The 18,013-nt window shown below is 42.5% G+C and overlaps 1 protein-coding gene across 1 annotated transcript; it reads left to right on the forward strand.

Annotated features, from left to right (window-relative positions):
• Positions 1–97: 97 nt before the first annotated feature.
• Positions 98–16,969, forward strand: LOC309405420 (NADH-cytochrome b5 reductase 2; the record flags this gene model as incomplete). The annotated part of the gene is made up of 11 exons (XM_082000190.1): positions 98–148; positions 2,439–2,515; positions 4,902–5,079; positions 6,593–6,739; positions 7,515–7,587; positions 9,368–9,474; positions 10,518–10,647; positions 12,086–12,169; positions 12,714–12,799; positions 13,669–13,768; positions 15,612–16,969. The coding sequence occupies 11 exons, from the start codon at positions 98–100 to the stop codon at positions 15,782–15,784; spliced, it is 1,206 nt and encodes a 401-aa protein (XP_081856316.1). The 3' UTR covers positions 15,785–16,969.
• Between the last annotated feature and the right edge of the window lie 1,044 nt (positions 16,970–18,013).

The following is an 18,013-nucleotide window of genomic DNA, read 5'->3' on the forward strand; positions in this document are numbered from 1 at the left end:
TTTGGCTTTACATGTGCTTGGGGCAGACACAAGTTACTTGCAGGCTTCTGGCACTTTTAAACTATATTAGAAGGAAAGAGAGGGAAAATAAGCCACCATGTACCATATGGCAAGCATGTCCTTGAATATAGTACTGGAGAGCATAAAAGTACTGTGGAAATGAGATGAAATAAGTGCAAGCGTAAAACAACTGAGGGGGCAGTCAGTCATCTTTCCAACAAGAGTGTTACCTCTGGGTCTGAGGGGACCGAGGCAGTGGCAGTAGCGCATCACTGAGGAGCGGAAGAACTTTGTCTAGTCACTAGTGGTGTGAATCAATCCAATCGCTGGGAAAAGGATATTTTTAATACAGTTCCTGTTTCAACAAATTGCGTGTTGTTTAAACAGATACAAGTGTTTGAAAAGACAGGTGTTACAGGCCAAGGGCCTTTGGCACCATGCAAGAACTGACAGCTATCCTAATTAATCTAAGCATATAATTAAAGAGGTACTGTGTAATCCATATGCTGCAAACTGAGCACATTTACTTGTAAACAGCAGTTTGTTTAATGCCCTAATGGCTGTTTACAGGAGAAATTGTGATGAGAGACTCCAGTTAGCTTTGCAGACTGGTCTGTGCACAGTCTTAGTGTTCAGAAACTAGATCAGTACGATAGTACAATAGGTAACACAAGTATAATCCTTCTTTGACTCAATGGTCTGGAAAATAACTAGAAAGGAAGCAAGATAACTCATTTTGTTTCTGTTGATATTAATGGCAAAAATCTTTAGCAATGTGTTTTCCCACACATGCATTTGGTGCCAGTAACCCTACATTTTGATAATATTAGTTTAGAACTTCTGATTATTTTATGGATATAATTTTAATCTGTAGCCGGGGAAAAAAAAGATCTCTCTACCTTTGTTCCCAAGTGAACACAATAAATGTTTTTCATTGATTTCTTCTCTCCATTGTAAAGTTTTAGGCAAAAGCTCACAAAATAATCTGGAACATGAACTTTTTCTAAAACTTTGAAAATACTTCATGGTGGAAGGACTATGAACAAATTCAGATTAAGTGTAAGGCACTGTTGTATTACGTTATTGATAGAGTATGCTTGTTCTATCTTTGATAAGCTCTTTGAAGAGATCTTCAGAAAGCAATAGAGGGAAAATATCCTTTGCAATTTTTCATTATGGAAGTCTGTTATTGTTCATTTATGGTGGAAGTTGCTATTAGCTAACACTATCAGTTTAATTAGGCTGGGACCACATGCATCTAATCACTTGGTTGAGATTCTGTTTTGCTTAACAGGAACAAGTTGACTTAAAATACCTGTAAAGTTTTTATATGCTTATTAATCTAATACAAGAATATCAGTAGGTGTGTTCAGAAGGAAAAAAAAAAAGGGGGAGTGGGAGAACCACAGGTATCAGCTGTACTAGCCCTGTTGAATGTGATGGTTATATACTGATAAATTGATAAAGCTTTTAAACAGTTCATTTCATATATTAAGGATGCTACCTTAAATTATTTGTATTTGATTTGATTGTTAGGGTACTTACTTTTTGCTTGACTGTATGATGTTCACCTTTGGTGTTTCTCCTAGTATGGTTTTACAAGTAGTCTAGTTTTGCTTTTGTGTGTTGTATATTTTTAGTCTATTGTAAGCTGTCACCATCCAAGCAATAATGTCAACTCTTTTGTGATGCAGATGAGATCTGATTAAAAAAAATAAAAATAAAAAAATACTTTCAATGGAGTTCATGTAATGGAATTGTATTTTAGTTTTTACATAATTTATATGAAGTCCACTTTAATTCTTAACAGTTATACGAGGCTTTCCTGAACCCTGCAGTCAAAAGGTAGGCTACTGATAGCCTACCTGAGTACTGAGGTGTAGGCTCAGGTTTCCCGCATGCTTAAAATCTGGATATAAACCTTCTTCTGTTGGCAGGTAAGTAAAAAGATCATCTTTGTAACGTTACATGGAAGCAAATGAAGGATCATTGCATTGTTCATTGGCACTGTGCTGAACATTTAGAATAAAAGTCTATGCCCCAAAACACCTTGTTCTGACCTTCGGTTAACACAAGCATGTGTGACCATAAGTCTTCCTGCTTAGCCCTGGTAGTCCTGCTCCGTGTGTGTGCATGGGCATGCATGCTGGGAGTCCAGCTACATTGCCAAGGATGCACCTAAGTAGCCTTTGCAGGAGGGGTTGTTAGAACATTTTTGTAATTCTGTTGGAAAGGGAAGATCTTCCTCAGAAAATAGAAAGCATTATGTCCATTGTTAAAGCATGCCTGGCAATAGTACAGAAGAGGAGGCAGTTGTCTGAAATCTAGGTTCTGGCTGTATAGATAGAAAAGATGTTAAAAGCATTGTTGATCTCTGACTCTGTCAATTCTTGGTTCATACTACTTTTACTTTGCCATCTCCTCCTTTTCCAGCCTAGGACAGCATAGTGACTTACTGCATCGTACTGTTCTTGGTTGCTTGTGCTTCCATGACCTCCCCAATGAAGCCAGAGGAGTGACGCTGCAGAAGCATCTTATCTTCCTTAGATGTACCCTGGCTGGGGGTATGCACGCCATGTATTTCCTGACTCTCTCTCTTTCCATAGTGGGCTTGCTGAAAAGTATCTGACAATCACAGTATTTAGGTGCTACTGTAGAACTATATTCTCATGTGATCTTCTCTTTTCCCCTTGCCTTTTTTCCTTTATATTTTTTGAGGACAAGTGGCACAAGGGAAGTTTTCTCCTCATTTAGGAATCCATTTACTGTCGTGTATTGGATGCACAGAGAGACTGTTATTTCTTCATATGAAGTGACTAGACTTGGTTCTTTGCATGTTTTCAAAAGAGTAAATTGAGCAGTAATGCCAGAGGAACTGTGGATGTTTTGTCTGTGTCAGACAAGTTAAGAAGAGGAAAGAATTAGGCTTGGTACTTCAAAGAAAAAAAAAAAAGTGAGTTTTATATACACCAAAACTCTGCCTTTGGCTCAAAAGAAAAAATAATCAGAAAAAAATTGAAGTAGCATTAGGAATAGTTAATAGAGAAAACAAGAAATACCTCTAAATGTTTCTCAAGCTCTACAAAACCCCTTACTTGCCTTTCCCTTACTAAAGGCAAGGAAGAGTCCTGTTCTTGAAGGAAGATTAACGATTCCTATCAACAGTGCAATTCAAGGAACCACTGGTAATTGCATAGCTGTGCAATTATTAGTCATAGTAAAGGAGACAGAAAGTCCTGTCTTGAAAATTAAAAGAAAATAGGATAACTCCTATGTATCCTTCACTTGTTCCTATTTATCCTTCAGGATATATTCTGACTGAGAGATCTGAATGTTTCTTGTTTATTATTTTTGTTCTGCTTTATTCTCCTTGAGTTTCGAGCCTTTGGCCACATGGATATATGGTAGATCATTGAGGAAAGCAAAATCTGAAAATGTTGCAAGCTGGACCATTACCGTATTGTCAGAACATAAGAAGTCACCACACCTCAGTGGGAGAATCTAGCTTCTTTAATCATGGAGAATGGGTCAGAGCCTGGAGGTCCTGTGCTCTGTTAACAATACTCTGGGGACAATGGCTGTGTATGACATTAATGCAAGGAGTTAATTTACTTTGGGAATGGAGCTGTAATATGTAGCATTTTGGTAGTGGTTCCTTTACTTCTGAAGTCAGGTGAGGGAAAGCTATTAACAAAAAAAAAATAAAAAGAAGTATGGCGGGGTATTAATTCTTTGGTCTTCCATAGTCAGTACTTCAGTAGCACAGGAGACTGAATGTATTTTTTCTTTCAGTCTTTTTAAAAGTCGCATAAAATACAAGCATTCAAAAAAAAAAAAAAATCAGATTTATTATCTCCTCCTTGTATCGCCATCTACAGCTTGGCACACTGGCATTATTCCTGGCATTCCTTCCTTCCCCATAGGCTGGATCAGGTTATTTCCTCCTCCTGACGAAGACGTTGTCTGTGTGATATGGGCATGCTGTTATTTTAAACAAACTATTTTGAACCTTGTGGCATGGGCTAGGACTTCAAAGTCTTGTATTTTCTTTTAATTGACTTTTGTGTCTGTCACCACCTGTGTGCTCCTGTCCTACCGTCTGTAGAGGGAATAATGATGTCTTTAGTTTATTTTTTTTGTGTTTTGTTTTTTAAAGCAACTTGGAGCCTGTAGATACTAAATACTTTGTTAGTGCTGCTTGTCACAAAGTAAAATTTTGGCCCAGAGGGCAGGGAAGGAATTTGGAAATCGTTTCTATTCCCCGAGTCACACTAGCTGAAGGCCGGCTTCCCTCCCCGGCTCTTTCCCCAGTTAATTGGTGGCTGGCCGGTAGTTCGCAGCACAGACTGCGGCCGTACCTGCCGCCGGCAGAGAAAGGCCCGACGCAAAGCCCCTTGCTGGGTGCGCCGGCATTGTGACGCAGCCTCTACCTGTGATGTCGGAGCAGCCTTAACGGCCTTTCGTTAGGATTGTACCTATTGCAGGCTTGAGGGAGGATGTTTGTGCGTGAAAATGAAAGATGCCGTCTTTACCTGTGAACTTTGTCTTGTTAGATTATAAGATTGTGTGCTATTTCTGCCTGGAGGACTTGAACTTGGTTATTTTATGGGGCAGACTGTGGCAAACTGGGACTGGACTGCAACTGCCGCATCACTGGTTTCGGCAACTGAACATGAAGGCAATGAGAGTTGAGGTACGAAAATGCAGGGGAGGAAAAAGGACTGTAGCTGGGGAGCGTCCACCCTGGGAAACTGGATTTTGTGGCGGTTTCTGTCCCGCTGTTTCGTGCGAAGTGGGTCAGGATGCTTGCAGCGGCCTGCAGCGGGCTCCCCTCTGGGGAGCGGGACCTGCTGTCCAAAACGGCCCCGCAGTCCTCTCTGTCCGTGAGATCTTGCGTGCAGGACGCGTGAAATGCTGATGAACCGCCAAGTGTTCCTCAACTATGCCTTAGCTTTGCGAAATGGACACTTCAATCGGGACCTCGTTTCCGAGGGTAACCCGTTTCCGCCTGGGTTGCGAGAGGAGCGGGGTTTCGAGCAGGCGTTAAGCGCCTCCTGCGCGGATGCCCAGCCAGCACGGGTTCATGAAAGGCAGGTCCTGCTTGACCAACCTGATCTCCTATGACCAGGTGACCCGCCTAAGTGGATGAGGGAAAGGCTGTGGATGTTGTCTGCCTGGACTTCAGTAAAGCCTTTGACAGCGTCTCCCACAGCATTCTCCTGGAGAAACTGGCGGCTCATGGCTTAGACAGGTGTACTCTTCGCTGGGTGGCCGAGCCCAGAGAGTCGTGGTGAACGGCATTAAATCCGGCTGGCGGCCGGTCACAGGCGGTGTTCCCCAGGGCTCGGTTCTGGGGTCGGTCTTGTTCAATATCTTTATTGATGACCGGGATGAGGGAATCGAGTGCTCCGTCTGAGTTGGCAGATGACACCAAGTTGGGTGGGAGTGTTGATCTGCTGGAGGGTAGGAGGGCTCTGCAGAGGGATCTGGACAGGCTGGATTGATGGGCCGAGATCAACTGTATGAGGTTTAATAAGGCCAAGTGCAGGGTCCTGCACTTTGGCCACAACAACCCCATGCAATGGTACAGGCTTGGGGAGGAGTGGCTGGAGAGCTGCCTGGCGGAAAGGGACCTGGGGTTGACAGGCTGGTTGACAGCTGGCTGAACATGAGCCGGCAGTGTGCCCAGGTGGCCAAGAAGGCCAACAGCGTCCTGGCCTGTATCAGCAATAGTGTGGCCAGCAGGAGTAGGGAAGTGATTGTGCCCCTGTACTCGGCACTGGTGAGGCTGCACCTTGAATCCTGTGTTCAGTTTTGGGCCCCTCACTACAAGAAGGACATTGAGGTGCTGGAGTGTGTCCAGAGAAGGGCAACAAAGCTGGTGAGGGGGCTGGAGCACAAGTCTTATGAGGAGCGGCTGAGGGAACTGGGATTGTTTAGTCTGGACAAGAGGAGGCTGAGGGGAGACCTTATCGCTCTCTACAGCTACCTGAAAGGGGATTGTGGCAACGAGGGCGCTGGTCTCTTCTCCCAAGTAACTAGTGATAGGACAAGAGGAAATGGCCTCAAGTTGCGCCAGGGGAGGTTTAGATTGGATATTAGGAAAAATTTCTTCACTGAGAGGGTGGTCAGGCATTGGAACAGGCTGCCCAGGGAGGTGGTGGAGTCGCCATCTCTGGAAGTGTTCAAAAAACGTGTGGATGTGGCGCTTCAGGACATGGTTTAGGGAACATGGTGGCGCTGGGTTAATGGTTGGACTTGATGATCGCGAAGGTCCTTTCCAACCTTAGTGATTCTGTGCCCCAGACGCAGCCTCCGCCTCGCCCCACGCGTGGGCGGTGGCTGGGCACCGGGAGGCGGGATCCCCGGGGTAGCGGAGCTCCGGGGGGGCCGGGCCGCTCGCCGGCGGGGGCGGGGCGGGGCAGCTGTGGCGCGAGGGCAGAGGGCGCGGGGGAGCGCTGGCTGCTCGCTGGGGAGCTGCGCGCGCGGCCGCCATGGAGGCGCTTGTGGTGAGGGGCCGGGAGGGACCCCCGTGGGGCCGGGTGCGCGTGTGGCGGGCTCGTCCCCTGACCTCCTGCCCTTCTCCTCGCAGGACGCCCCTGTGGCGATCGCCCTGGCCGCGGTGGCTGTATCCGCCCTGCTGCTGCTGCTGCTCAGAGGGACGGGGCGGAGGGCGAGCGGCCCCGTCACCTTGCAGGACCCACTGGCTAAATACGCGCTGCGGCTGGTGGACAAAGAGGTGACCGAGCGCCCGGGGCGGCCTCTCGCGCCTGAACCCCCTCCCTCGTCCCGGCTCTGAGTGGTGTCGTGCCGGCCCCTTGTGCTGCCCATCGGCCCGGGCGGGGGAGGCCGAGGGGCGGTTGGTCCGTTGGCCCGGGCGGGGGAGGCCGAGGGGCGGTTGGTCCGTTGGCCCGGGCGGGGGGAGGCTGAGGGGCGGTTGGTCGTGGGCCGCCCCGGGCTTCGGGGCCGGAGAAGTGCACAGAGCTCTCGGGGGGCGGCTGTGAATCCCGCAGCCACGCGGCAGAGTTTCCCTAGCTGCGGTGCCACGGTTGTTCCAAGTGAAGGGTGGACTCGTTTCTTCGTGTGCTTAAATCTCCGTTTAGAGCTGTGTTTCTCCTTTGATTTTTGTCCCATGTGCATCGGTGAGAAGTAACCCCAACAGCCTGTGCTTCTGCACGTTGTGTCTTGCCCGATCTTTGGCCACAAATTATGAAATGTGCTCACTGGCCTTGGGCAATGGAGCATTTCCAGTTTTTCCCTACATAAAGGTGGTGTAGGGATTGTGCAGACATGCAAAAGTCGCTCCTTGTGGAATTAAAGAGGAAAAGACTTTGGTTCTAAAACTTCTGATCTGTTTAAACTTTATTTTTCAAAGTCCTTTCTGCTTCCCTTCCTAGCATTTGGCTTGCATGCTAACAAAGAACAAGCTTACTAAAGCATATCATGTTGAGTATAGTTTCGCATTCAAAGCAGAGGTGATGTTGACCTCATTCTCATATTGTCTGTTTTTTTAGGAAATCAGTCATGATACTAAGAAATTCCGGTTTGGACTACCTTCGCCAGATCATGTATTAGGATTACCTGTAGGTAAGTACTGAAAACACTTCATTACATGTATTTCTGTTTTTAGGATTTATAACTGTACTCAGAGTACTTGGACTTCTGACTGTTTGGGAATTTAATGCTCAGAAAAGCAAGGAGTTAAAAGCTGCATCTGAATGCTGCTGTGTCAGAGAGAAATGTCAGATTTCCCGAAGGGTTGTATTTCTTATCTTTTCTGTGTGCTTTGTTCTGCTTGTCTTAAAGTGTGTGGTGTAGTTTAGAACAAGAACAGTGAACTGAGTCTGAAATTCCCCACCGGTCAGGATACAAGCAGAATGGTATCTGTTAAAGCTTTGTCATATTTCTTATTCGCATTCTACTTCCATCCGGTGACCTCTCTTTTATTGTCTGCTGCCCTCATGCTTTGATGAATACAGTCACACTTGTAGATGAGAGAGAGCACAAGTCTTCTGTCAGGGAAACTTGTAACTATTCTGTGCAGAACGAAGGTGAAAATACAACTACTGTATATAGAAGATGCTGCAATATTCAGAGCCTTGTCTGTGCATGCAATTACCTTTGATTACATACAGATGCATACAACTTTGTCTAGCTCTCTGTAGCACAGCGTTCATTTCAAGCTAGGATTGGCACAGCCGTCTTTCCTGTACCCTGCAAAACTGATGGCATTGAACCTTGGCCCTTGAATTAAGGGTAATCTATGCAGGGGATGGTCTCCCTTTCTGATCTGCAGATGTGGCAGATGTAGACCTGTTTCTGCTGTACTGTGTTTTGCAGTTTCCTTTGCTGTCTGGTTAGTGTCAGGGTCTTTCCCATTCCATGGTGTGAGCACGTTCTTCTTGCATGCTGCCTGTCAAGGGCAGCAGTCATTCTCCAAATTCTTTTCCGGCTTGTATGGGGGACTTGTAATTGAACTGTCCACATTAACTAGACAAATGATAAGTGAATTGAGATGTGCCCTGAAGTGCTTGTGCTTATCCAAACTTTATTCTTAAGAATTTAGGAATAAGATCCTGAAACTGCACAGGCCAGATTACCTCCTGGGAGATTTCTGCCTTCTGCTTTTTACTGTGAGTGTTTTGCTAAAAATGAAATGTTTTCTACCAGTACCGTCCCTGCTTTTTGGTTTTTTTATACAACTCTCTAGATTAGTGCTGTCTGGCTGAGGAGACTGCTCTTGGGAAGGAGTTTGAGTTCTTTTCATCAGCAGAACCAGACTCTTCTAGAGTCTGCCTCTTGGAGCATCAGAGTGGGCAGAGCTCTCCCTGGACAGCAGTGCCCAGTGCTGTGGAAGCCACAGCATTACGGAGGCAGGAGTTATGGAGAAGGACTATGGCCCAAGGCTTTGTTCTCGATGTCTTGGTGCAGGATCTCTGGGAAGTTTGCTCTGAGAGATTGCTGCTATTAAAATGTAATACTTCTTTCTTTCCAACCGGTGCATCCTTACATTCACTTCATTAATGAACATGAGAACAGCAAAATCCAAAATAACAGAGAGCACTTCAGAATGAGCAACAAAATTTCTGTATCACTATTTTACTATAAATTTCCTACTTTCCTAGCATCTTATCCTTGATTCTGTAACATACCGCCCCGCCTTAGCTACCCCATGCTCCAGAAACTCTTGCTGAAAAAAGAAGAGAGAGTAGATGTTTTATACAGCATTTATATGGTAAAGATTTTCTCTGTCATTGCTTTTGTTTAACACGTTACAATACCTGCTTCTCTCTCTTGTCTTGTCCTCCAGAAAAGTTTGAAATGGGATGAAAAAGCAAACAATGAGATTGTCATTCTTTTTCCCTAGGCCAACATGTTTACCTTTCTGCAAAAATTGATGGTAATCTGGTGATTCGAGCCTATACCCCGGTTTCCAGTGATGAGACAAAAGGTTATGTTGATTTAATTATAAAGGTAAATTTTGGTTTCCTTTAATATAGATAAATTGCTAAGTGGAAGGAAGGAAGGTACTTCATTAGTGAAATGGCAGACATTATTTTGATTCATCTTCCTTCAGATAGGATGACTGCATGGCAAACAACTGGTTTCACATTACCTGAGTAGTAAGTTGTATCTTGTGTATCTGCTGTGTATCACTGAGAGGTAGCAGAGGTAAGGTGGATGGAGAAGGGAATCACTTTGGCAGTTCTGCAGGAGCTTCCCCAGTACCTTTTATTTAGCAATGCACAAATAACGATCACTCTCCCTCAGGATGCCTGTGCTGCTACTAATACTTGCTGCTAATAGCTGTACGTAGAGAACAAGTTAATAAGAACTGCTATTTTTGGTGACACTAAAGAGATTGCACTTATATGTCTGTAAGCATCAGAAGTTGTTGCTAATGTGTTTATTGATTAAGAAAACGGTATACCTGAACAAGGGAAACCCTTTAAGCTTGGGTATGCGGGATGATTTGATTACAGGACTTCTGGATTTTCTAATCCTTTTCTATGATAGAGTTTGTCCTTAGGCAAAAATCCGGGCTTTTTTTGTGTGCTCTGTTCTTCATGTTGCAAGTATGGTGAACGGTTATTACCTACCTAATACTTATTATGTGCTTTGAAAGGTGAAAAAGCTATTGTGTGGCTGAAGTCTCTGAAAGTCTTAAAAAGAAAAGATGCAGCAATGCAATTTTCAGAAGGAATGATTACAAAAATGGGGTGACATAAGGTCCTTGCTGGAGCGATAGTGAAATCAGGGCACCAGTACGTAATCTGCCTCCCACCTATTCTTGTTAGCCTGGCTGCTTGCAGAGAGCACAGGAACATGTGCATGACAGAGCATTTTACTTATTTTGGCTGCTTCCTGTTGCAAGGCACAACAGATAACTGACAGCAAAGAATTGTCTCTCTTTCTCAGATGCTAAATTTTAGACCTGCAATATTGTATTCTACAGTTCGTAATATTGTCTGCAGGAAAGCTAGTGGTTGATATAATACAAATTACTGTTCTTACAGGTCTATCACAAAAACGTGAATCCCAAGTTTCCAGAAGGTGGGAAGATGTCCCAGTACCTAGATGACATGAAGATTGGAGATATTATTGATTTCAGAGGGCCAAATGGGCTCCTTGTCTACAAGGGGGAAGGTACAGTGACATGAAGGTGGGAGAGCAAAAAGGAGGAACTTCTGTTGTTTTTTTTCAGAGGTGTTTTATAAAACTTTTCAACTTGATAGAGAATCTTTTTAAAAAGTGGAAAAGAGCAAATCTACCTTTCCTGCTTTTGGCCAAGAGCCCATCAGAGTTGATATGATGGGAAAGAGTACTTTCTGTTTACTTTGTGTGATGAACAGCTGCTTATTGTCTCACTCCTGGGACCATAATATTAAATCTGAAAAAATTGCCATCGGATTATATTACTGAGAAGGCTGCACTGGAAATAATACCTCAGCTATACATGAGGAGGGAGATGTTCCAGATGCTTCTTGAACAAGGGAGGTTGTGGCCTAAAATGCCCTCTGAGAATCTCAGCGTTGTTACTGAATAACCTGCTGACTGAGAGCCAGCTCCATTTCATGATTAAACCGGGTCTGAGTTGACTGGGATGAAATAAGTGCAGCGAAGTAATCCTCTTTCAAGATGCAAGTGAAAGATGTTGCACTGATCTTGACTGAGAGGGACTGTGCACTTAACTCTAGCTTTAAGGGGGTAAGTGCTCGGTGCTTCTCTGGATCACGACCTTTTGTGATAAGTAATATACTGATGAAGCTGTTACATCTCAGAGGAGTGATGCATGTTTTACAAACATTCCTTTCTACTCTGCTTTGGCTGCTATGAAGAGTAGTAGCTAGGAAAGCTTGTTACTAGTTACAGATCTCTTAAGATGGGAATACGTCAAATGCTTTTCGTACAGAATACTTTTTATGGGCTTTTCATTTGGCTTGGTCCTTCGGGAGTAATTCAGTTACAAACTGTCTGGTTTTGTGATAGTTCTGAAGCAATACTATACCCAGGTGCAGAGCAGAAATCGGCAAGGTCTTCTGATCACGGGATACTAGAAGATACTCACCTAGCTGACTGCCAGTGTCATGGGGATCTCATTAACTGGAAATGAATTAAAAAATTATAAGTACTTGATAAAAGTATGCAAGACTCCAGCATTCCTGATTCTAATCTTTGCAGGTGTTCCTGCTTGATGCTGGTGGACACAGACAAAAGGCTAGATCCATGGTGCAAGTGAGGATGATGAAGATGGCCTAAGAATCCTGCTTCTCTGTAGTCGGGGCTGTAGTTACCTTTAGCTACCACTAACATGCACAGTTGCCGAGTTGTGTTCTAGGCAGTGATGTGGGAATCCTTGAGTTTATTATAAACAATGCTGGGTAGCAGGGAAGGAGTAAAACAGTTGTTCAAACTAGGATTGGAGTTTACAGAGACAGAGGTTTCTACTCACTGTGCTCAGTCCATTTAGCATTTCTAGAAGATCTGTCCTAATTAATTGGTAGGCTATAGTAATTTACTCCCATGGAATCTGTGTCTATGTTTGGGAGTTAATGTACCTATACGTTTTGAATATTTCTTCTAGGTACCTTTCTTATCAAGCCTCATAAGAAGTCCGAAGCAGAGAAAAAGTTTGCAAAGCATCTTGGGATGATAGCTGGAGGAACAGGTAAAACTATTCTCCTCATACGGAATGTCTAGGGAATGAAGATGTCTTTATGGATGCGTGTGAGGAGTATCAAACACTGTACTTCAGTAGCAAAGCACTTACACCTCTGTTTCTTTTCATGAGTGTTTGGCAACACTGAGGCTTTCCAGTGGCTTGAGCTTGAGCTCAGTGCTTGGCGCAACTTCAGAGTTTTAATCTTGATTTACTGTGTGACCTCAGAGAAGTTACTTCATCTCTCTGAGCTTCAGTCTCAATGACAAATATTTTAGGAGAATGTCTTGTGGGTAAAATTACTGTATGTGAAAGAGAATGCTGAAGAGGAACGCCTCAGATACAGGTATTGTGGTTTTGTTTTTGTTTTGAAATGATTTGTAAGAATAGAAACCCCCAACCTCTGAATGTGGCATGGATTAGAAATTCAGAGGTATGTATCCCTCTGCAAACTAAGCTGCCACTGAAGGCTGAAGGAAGGCAGCATTAGTATTGAAACTGCAGCTGTAGCAAGAAATACCCATTTTTTTTAAACCACTTTGTTTTTTAACAGGAATAACTCCTATGTTGCAGCTGATTCGCCGCATCACAGATGATCCAAAGGACTCCACAAAATGTTACCTTCTTTTTGCTAATCAGGTGAGTATACTGACTCATCTGTTTGTCTTTCTTTAATGGCCTACTTTTTTTGCTGGCCCCTGAGCTTTTTAAACTGATGGAACATTGACCCCTGGACAAAATACTGCTCTACATGTTTCATACTCTTCCAGTGTCCTTGGGTTTGTAATTTCACCCAGCCATTTATAAGAAAATGTTATCTGAGATAGCACATTTAAAAAGTATCAGTATAGGGAAGAGCAGGAAATGGTTATTATGTAAAGCACTTAGTATTTTGTCTTGGGTTAAAACGATTTAAGGAGGAGAAACTGAATAAAAAAATTCATAAGGCCCTTTATAAATACTTTTTTGGTTCTGTCATAGTCCCCGTGATCTTTTCTTTGTTTTGAAGATGGCTTCTCATAGTTTCACTTGTACTCCCTAATTCCTGTATTAGGGGATAAATAGTGTGAACAGATCCAGATCCCTCTACTCATTTTACTCTTCCACTGATTTCAAGGAAACAGGATTTTTTTCTGTGAATCTCTTTCCACAGTTTCCCTTCACCATACTGGTACAAGGCCATATTTTCCAGGGTCAGAGCTATCTAAATTAGCTAAGCTAGCTAAAAATCTAGCTAGTTGTGATTCTAGCCTGGATTAAAAAGTTGTTCAAATTGCCACCTTTAAGACAGTGTTTAGGTGGCTATTAAGTCTCATAGTTTGTTGTTCTTAATCTGAATTTACAGAAGCCTGTAATGATAATAATTATCATGTAAGGGCGGGGCAGGGGGGATCACTTTCTTGGTTTGAATGAGTTGTCATTGCATTTTGCTTGTTGAATGCCAGACGAGCCCACATTAGAGGGCATCTTGAGATGGTTTGGAGCTAAACCGTGGTCTCACTTTGCAGACAGAAAAAGATATATTACTGAGAGGTGAGCTAGAAGACATTGCTAAGAGGCATCCCGATCAGTTCATGCTTTGGTATACACTGGACAGACCTCCACAAGGTAGGCTACTGGTACATACTGGAAATGCCTTTGCTTGTTGCTGTACAGCAATCAGAGTTTCAGTCTTGTTCAAGGGGCCATTAGTATAATATCAAGTTGTCTTTTCTTACACTTCTAAACAACAAAGACACTCCCAACCCCTCAGAAACAAGTCTTACCACAACTCCAGTTTTGAAAAGTGATCTAAACCAGGTGGGCCTTAGAAAGTGTGAACTAATATTAAATTAACTTCTGTTGGGTTGGACATGTTACTCGGAGGACCTTTTGATGTATTTCAGGATGTGCCGGTTTTGGGGACGTTTCAGCAAAAGTTGCAGCTCTGTTTTGGGCTATCTCCCAAATCGCGTTATGTTAGCATTTTGTTGGCATTAAATTGCTTAATACCTGTAAACAGTACATGCATATCTTTGTTTTGCAGCAGCTCCAGGTTAGATTCTGGGAAAACAGAGCTGCCATGTATATAGATTAAGGTATCAACTGTAGGCTGATGTAGCACTGAATTAGAAATTGGTTGAACTCTACTAAATCTCCTTTGAAACTTGGGTATTCCTGTTTGTGGATGTTGTAAGTGATCTGAGCTTTTATTTAAGAGACATAAGAGCCAAACTGAGTCAGATCAAAGTTCTGTACCTGTTGTCAGCAATAGCCACGAGTAGATGGCCAGAGAAGAGTAATCGGGAGGCCTTGATACTCTTCCAGTCTTTAATCTTTCTAGTTTCTGAGCCAAATGTGTTTCTACAGATACAGTAACCCTCAGTGGACTACTTTTGTATGGACTTACTGTGTCTCCTTTGGAGCCCCTGTGAGCTTTTTGACAGTCTGTTAGTGGTTCCATAGGATTAGCAATTTTGTGTGAAGAATGACTTCCTCTGGTTTGCAATTGCCTCTTCATTCTTGTGTTGGAAGAGAGTGTGACAAGGTGCCTACCAGCTGTCTTCATGTTACTAATTTTTACAGACATCTATCAATCACCCCTGCTGCCCCATCTCATCTATACTGAAGATTTCTGATCTGCCCTGCATAGCAGTGATGATAAACTTTTGCTCATCCTTGTTCTCTCAACCTTTTCCAGCTCTGCTGTGTCCCTTTTTGAGTGGAGCAGATCAGAACTGAACAGCAGTAGTCAAGATGCAGGCAAACTGTATTTTTACTTTGACATGGCATTTCCTTTTCCTTTCCTGATACGTAACATTTTAATATGCCTTTTCACTGCTGCTGCTTTCATAATCTTACTCTTGATAAATAAGCTTAAAGCACATATTTTTATATGTGAAGGCAGGATTATTTTTCCTACTTGGCTCACTTTTTAAATGGCAGATGCATTTAATAATATCACTGCTTGGTATCATTTAGCATTTCTTTCCTCTTTTTTTTTTGTTTCCCTCTTATCACTTAACTACATGGCAGAACTTTTGTCATCGTCAAACCTCATCACCTCACCACTCGATCTCTTTTCCAGGTTTTCTTTTTAATGTGTTGGATGGCACAGGTCTCAATAACTTTTCCTGCACAACTGCCCTTGGGTGACCTCTCTTCACTGGAAAAGCTCATTTACTCTTCCTGCTTAGTCCTACCTGCTGTCTAATTTCTTTTACGTCTATCATTTATTCACAGACTTTCATGTCTTATCACCGAGATCCTTGTTACCCACGTGCTTGTCGGCCCTATCGAAGGGGACCACTCGGTTTGACCTCAGTGAGAGATTTAACATTCTCTTGGCTTGCAGTGATAGTAGAGTAACTTTGCTTATTCTTCAGCTACTTTGTGAGTACGGCATAGGCAGTTTAAAAAGGCTTCAGACTGTACAGAGGTTCAAATTAATAGTTTAATTTCTTTGTTTCAGATTGGAAGTACAGTTCTGGCTTCATCACTGCAGACATGATTAAAACCCACCTCCCTTCTCCTGGCAGTGAGACACTCATTCTCATGTGTGGGCCACCACCTATGATTCAGTTTGCGTGTCAGCCCAACCTGGACAAACTTGGATATCCCAAGAGCAGTACATTTTCTTATTAACGCTGATGTCATCTGATACCTTTTTGTAAGTACTGCATATTTTCCTACAGGAACAACTGGTAGTAACTGTGCAGTATTTTTGTGTGTGTGTGTTTTAACTGCTTAATGTAATTTCTGTGGTTTATAACTTCATAATTACCTTGGCATGTTTTAATACTAAGAAGTTGAGAGATAATCTTGAATTGTGTGGAAGTAACTTCATGCTAACTTAAGAAGTTAGTGTTAATTCTGAGAAAAAAAAAAAAAACATTAAGTGTAATCGGAGAGGCAGGAGAGAGAAAACCACTTGTTAACATAGGTATGGTGTTTGGGAGAGGACTATAAAACTGGACTAGGATTATTTGGCTGTGCTTTATAGGTAAGTCATGTAGCAAATCCTGCGGAAGAACAGTACAAAGAACAGTCTTTTTTTTTGTCCTTTTTTTTTTTTTTTAAATGCTGTTTTACAGCCCTTCACCAGGGACTAAGAAAGAACTCCCAGTATGATATTGTAAAAGTGAGCAGAATTTGGGTAACATGCAAATTACTTATTATTGTAACAGAAATTCTCAGTAGTGTGAAATTTATTTGGGAGGATTACATAACTTCATGCTGTCTTCTAACAGCCTTAGCTAAACAATCGCTGCCAACTGTTTATGGAAATTCTGGGCTGCATATACAGACATAAATATCCAGTGATGTTACATTATTTGAATGCCATTCTCTAAGTATAGTGCTTGCTCTTTTGGTGGTTCAGAAATTTCCTTTGCTTACAAGAAAACATGGCTTCTTACTTTCTATTGTAAGCCACGCTAAGTTGATGTTATATTCAGCTAATGTCTCATCTTAGCATTTTTTACCATATAGCACTTAATTGTCAGTCTTCGGTGCCTGCAGTACTGCATGTTCATTTACAGAAAGTAGTTTATACTACATTTGTTTTAGGGTCTGCCAAATCCCTTAGACAGAAGACTTGCTTCTTCAGATGCTAATGAATATGTTTACTAAATGTTTTTATTCATCTAAAGCAAGACGGAAAGAATCTACTAGTTAAAAACTGACATACGGGTTTTGTACTTCTTCAGTTACATTTGTAGCAATAATGCAAAGACAGATGCAAGGATTCAGACTGTGATTCTGTCCCTGATGAGAGATCAACCACACGTGTTAGAATCATTCCACAGTCAGCAAGAGATAGAGGAACATCCAGAATTTATTCATAACAGTCAAAAAATAAGCATTTATGCCAGTGTTATGCTAATTAGGATTTCTTAATATATATACATTTTAAAAATCAGTAATTTTGTAGATTGACTATTCACAGCCAACACCACGCTGAGTTATAAATACATCATCAAAAGAAATCTGAAAATCTGCTTGAAATACCCCAGTGATATTAAGGCTGTCTCTGTTGGAGCAGCTTATCCTATTAGTAGTGCTGTAATAAGTCTGCTGGCTAATTAACCTGACAAAGTATTTCAAATGGCTGTAGTACGTGATCTGGTCACTAGTGTTGATTGCATTGCCAGATGGAAGACATACTTGACCGGTATGTTTAATACCTTTTATTAAGCATTTTTAGTTTGCTGATGTGTAGACTGACTTCTCATTCCTTTGGATTTTCCATTATCATTTCATTGTTCAGTGACTGGGAAAAAAATTTGCCTTGGTTTTACCATTTTGGACAATAAAGTAATGTGTTTAGCTTCTAAAATCTGACCATACAGTGCAGGGTCTGTCATGAGGGGCTCATGGAGTGAGGACTAGGTCACCTTTAAAAAGTGCCACTGATAGCTCTCGAAGAGCCCTGTGCTGCTTCCTCTGGGCAGTACCTGAGATTTCTCCTTTATCTGGGAGACTTGTGGCTGGGAGTGACCTGTCCTCAGGCTGTATTAGCATGTAAACCAACACCCTGGAGCCAGCAAGGTGAGGGTAATGCAAACCATCCATATACTTATGAAGTCTTTTCTTTACAATTGAGCAGATTTCTTTTCTGGCATTTCCCTAATTACTAAGATATCTTGTTAATACCTTATTAATACATGAGAGGCATACGTCAACAGATGCCGCAAGTAATTACTGCTGTGTAACAGAGACACTTTCACCCCCGAACAGCCCCTTGAGTTAAGTAGTGAGAGGCCATACTTCCCTCTGTTACAGTGCTGCAGTCCTAGCTCAGTAGAATAGCAACAGATCTATTTTGTCAGGTGTTGTAAAGAAACAAATATTTATTTTATTATGGTACTTGTA

The sequence above is a fragment of the Phaethon aethereus genome, assembly GCF_964289735.1.
Source record: "Phaethon aethereus genome assembly, chromosome: 5".
Classification (NCBI taxonomy): Eukaryota; Metazoa; Chordata; class Aves; order Phaethontiformes; family Phaethontidae; genus Phaethon; species Phaethon aethereus.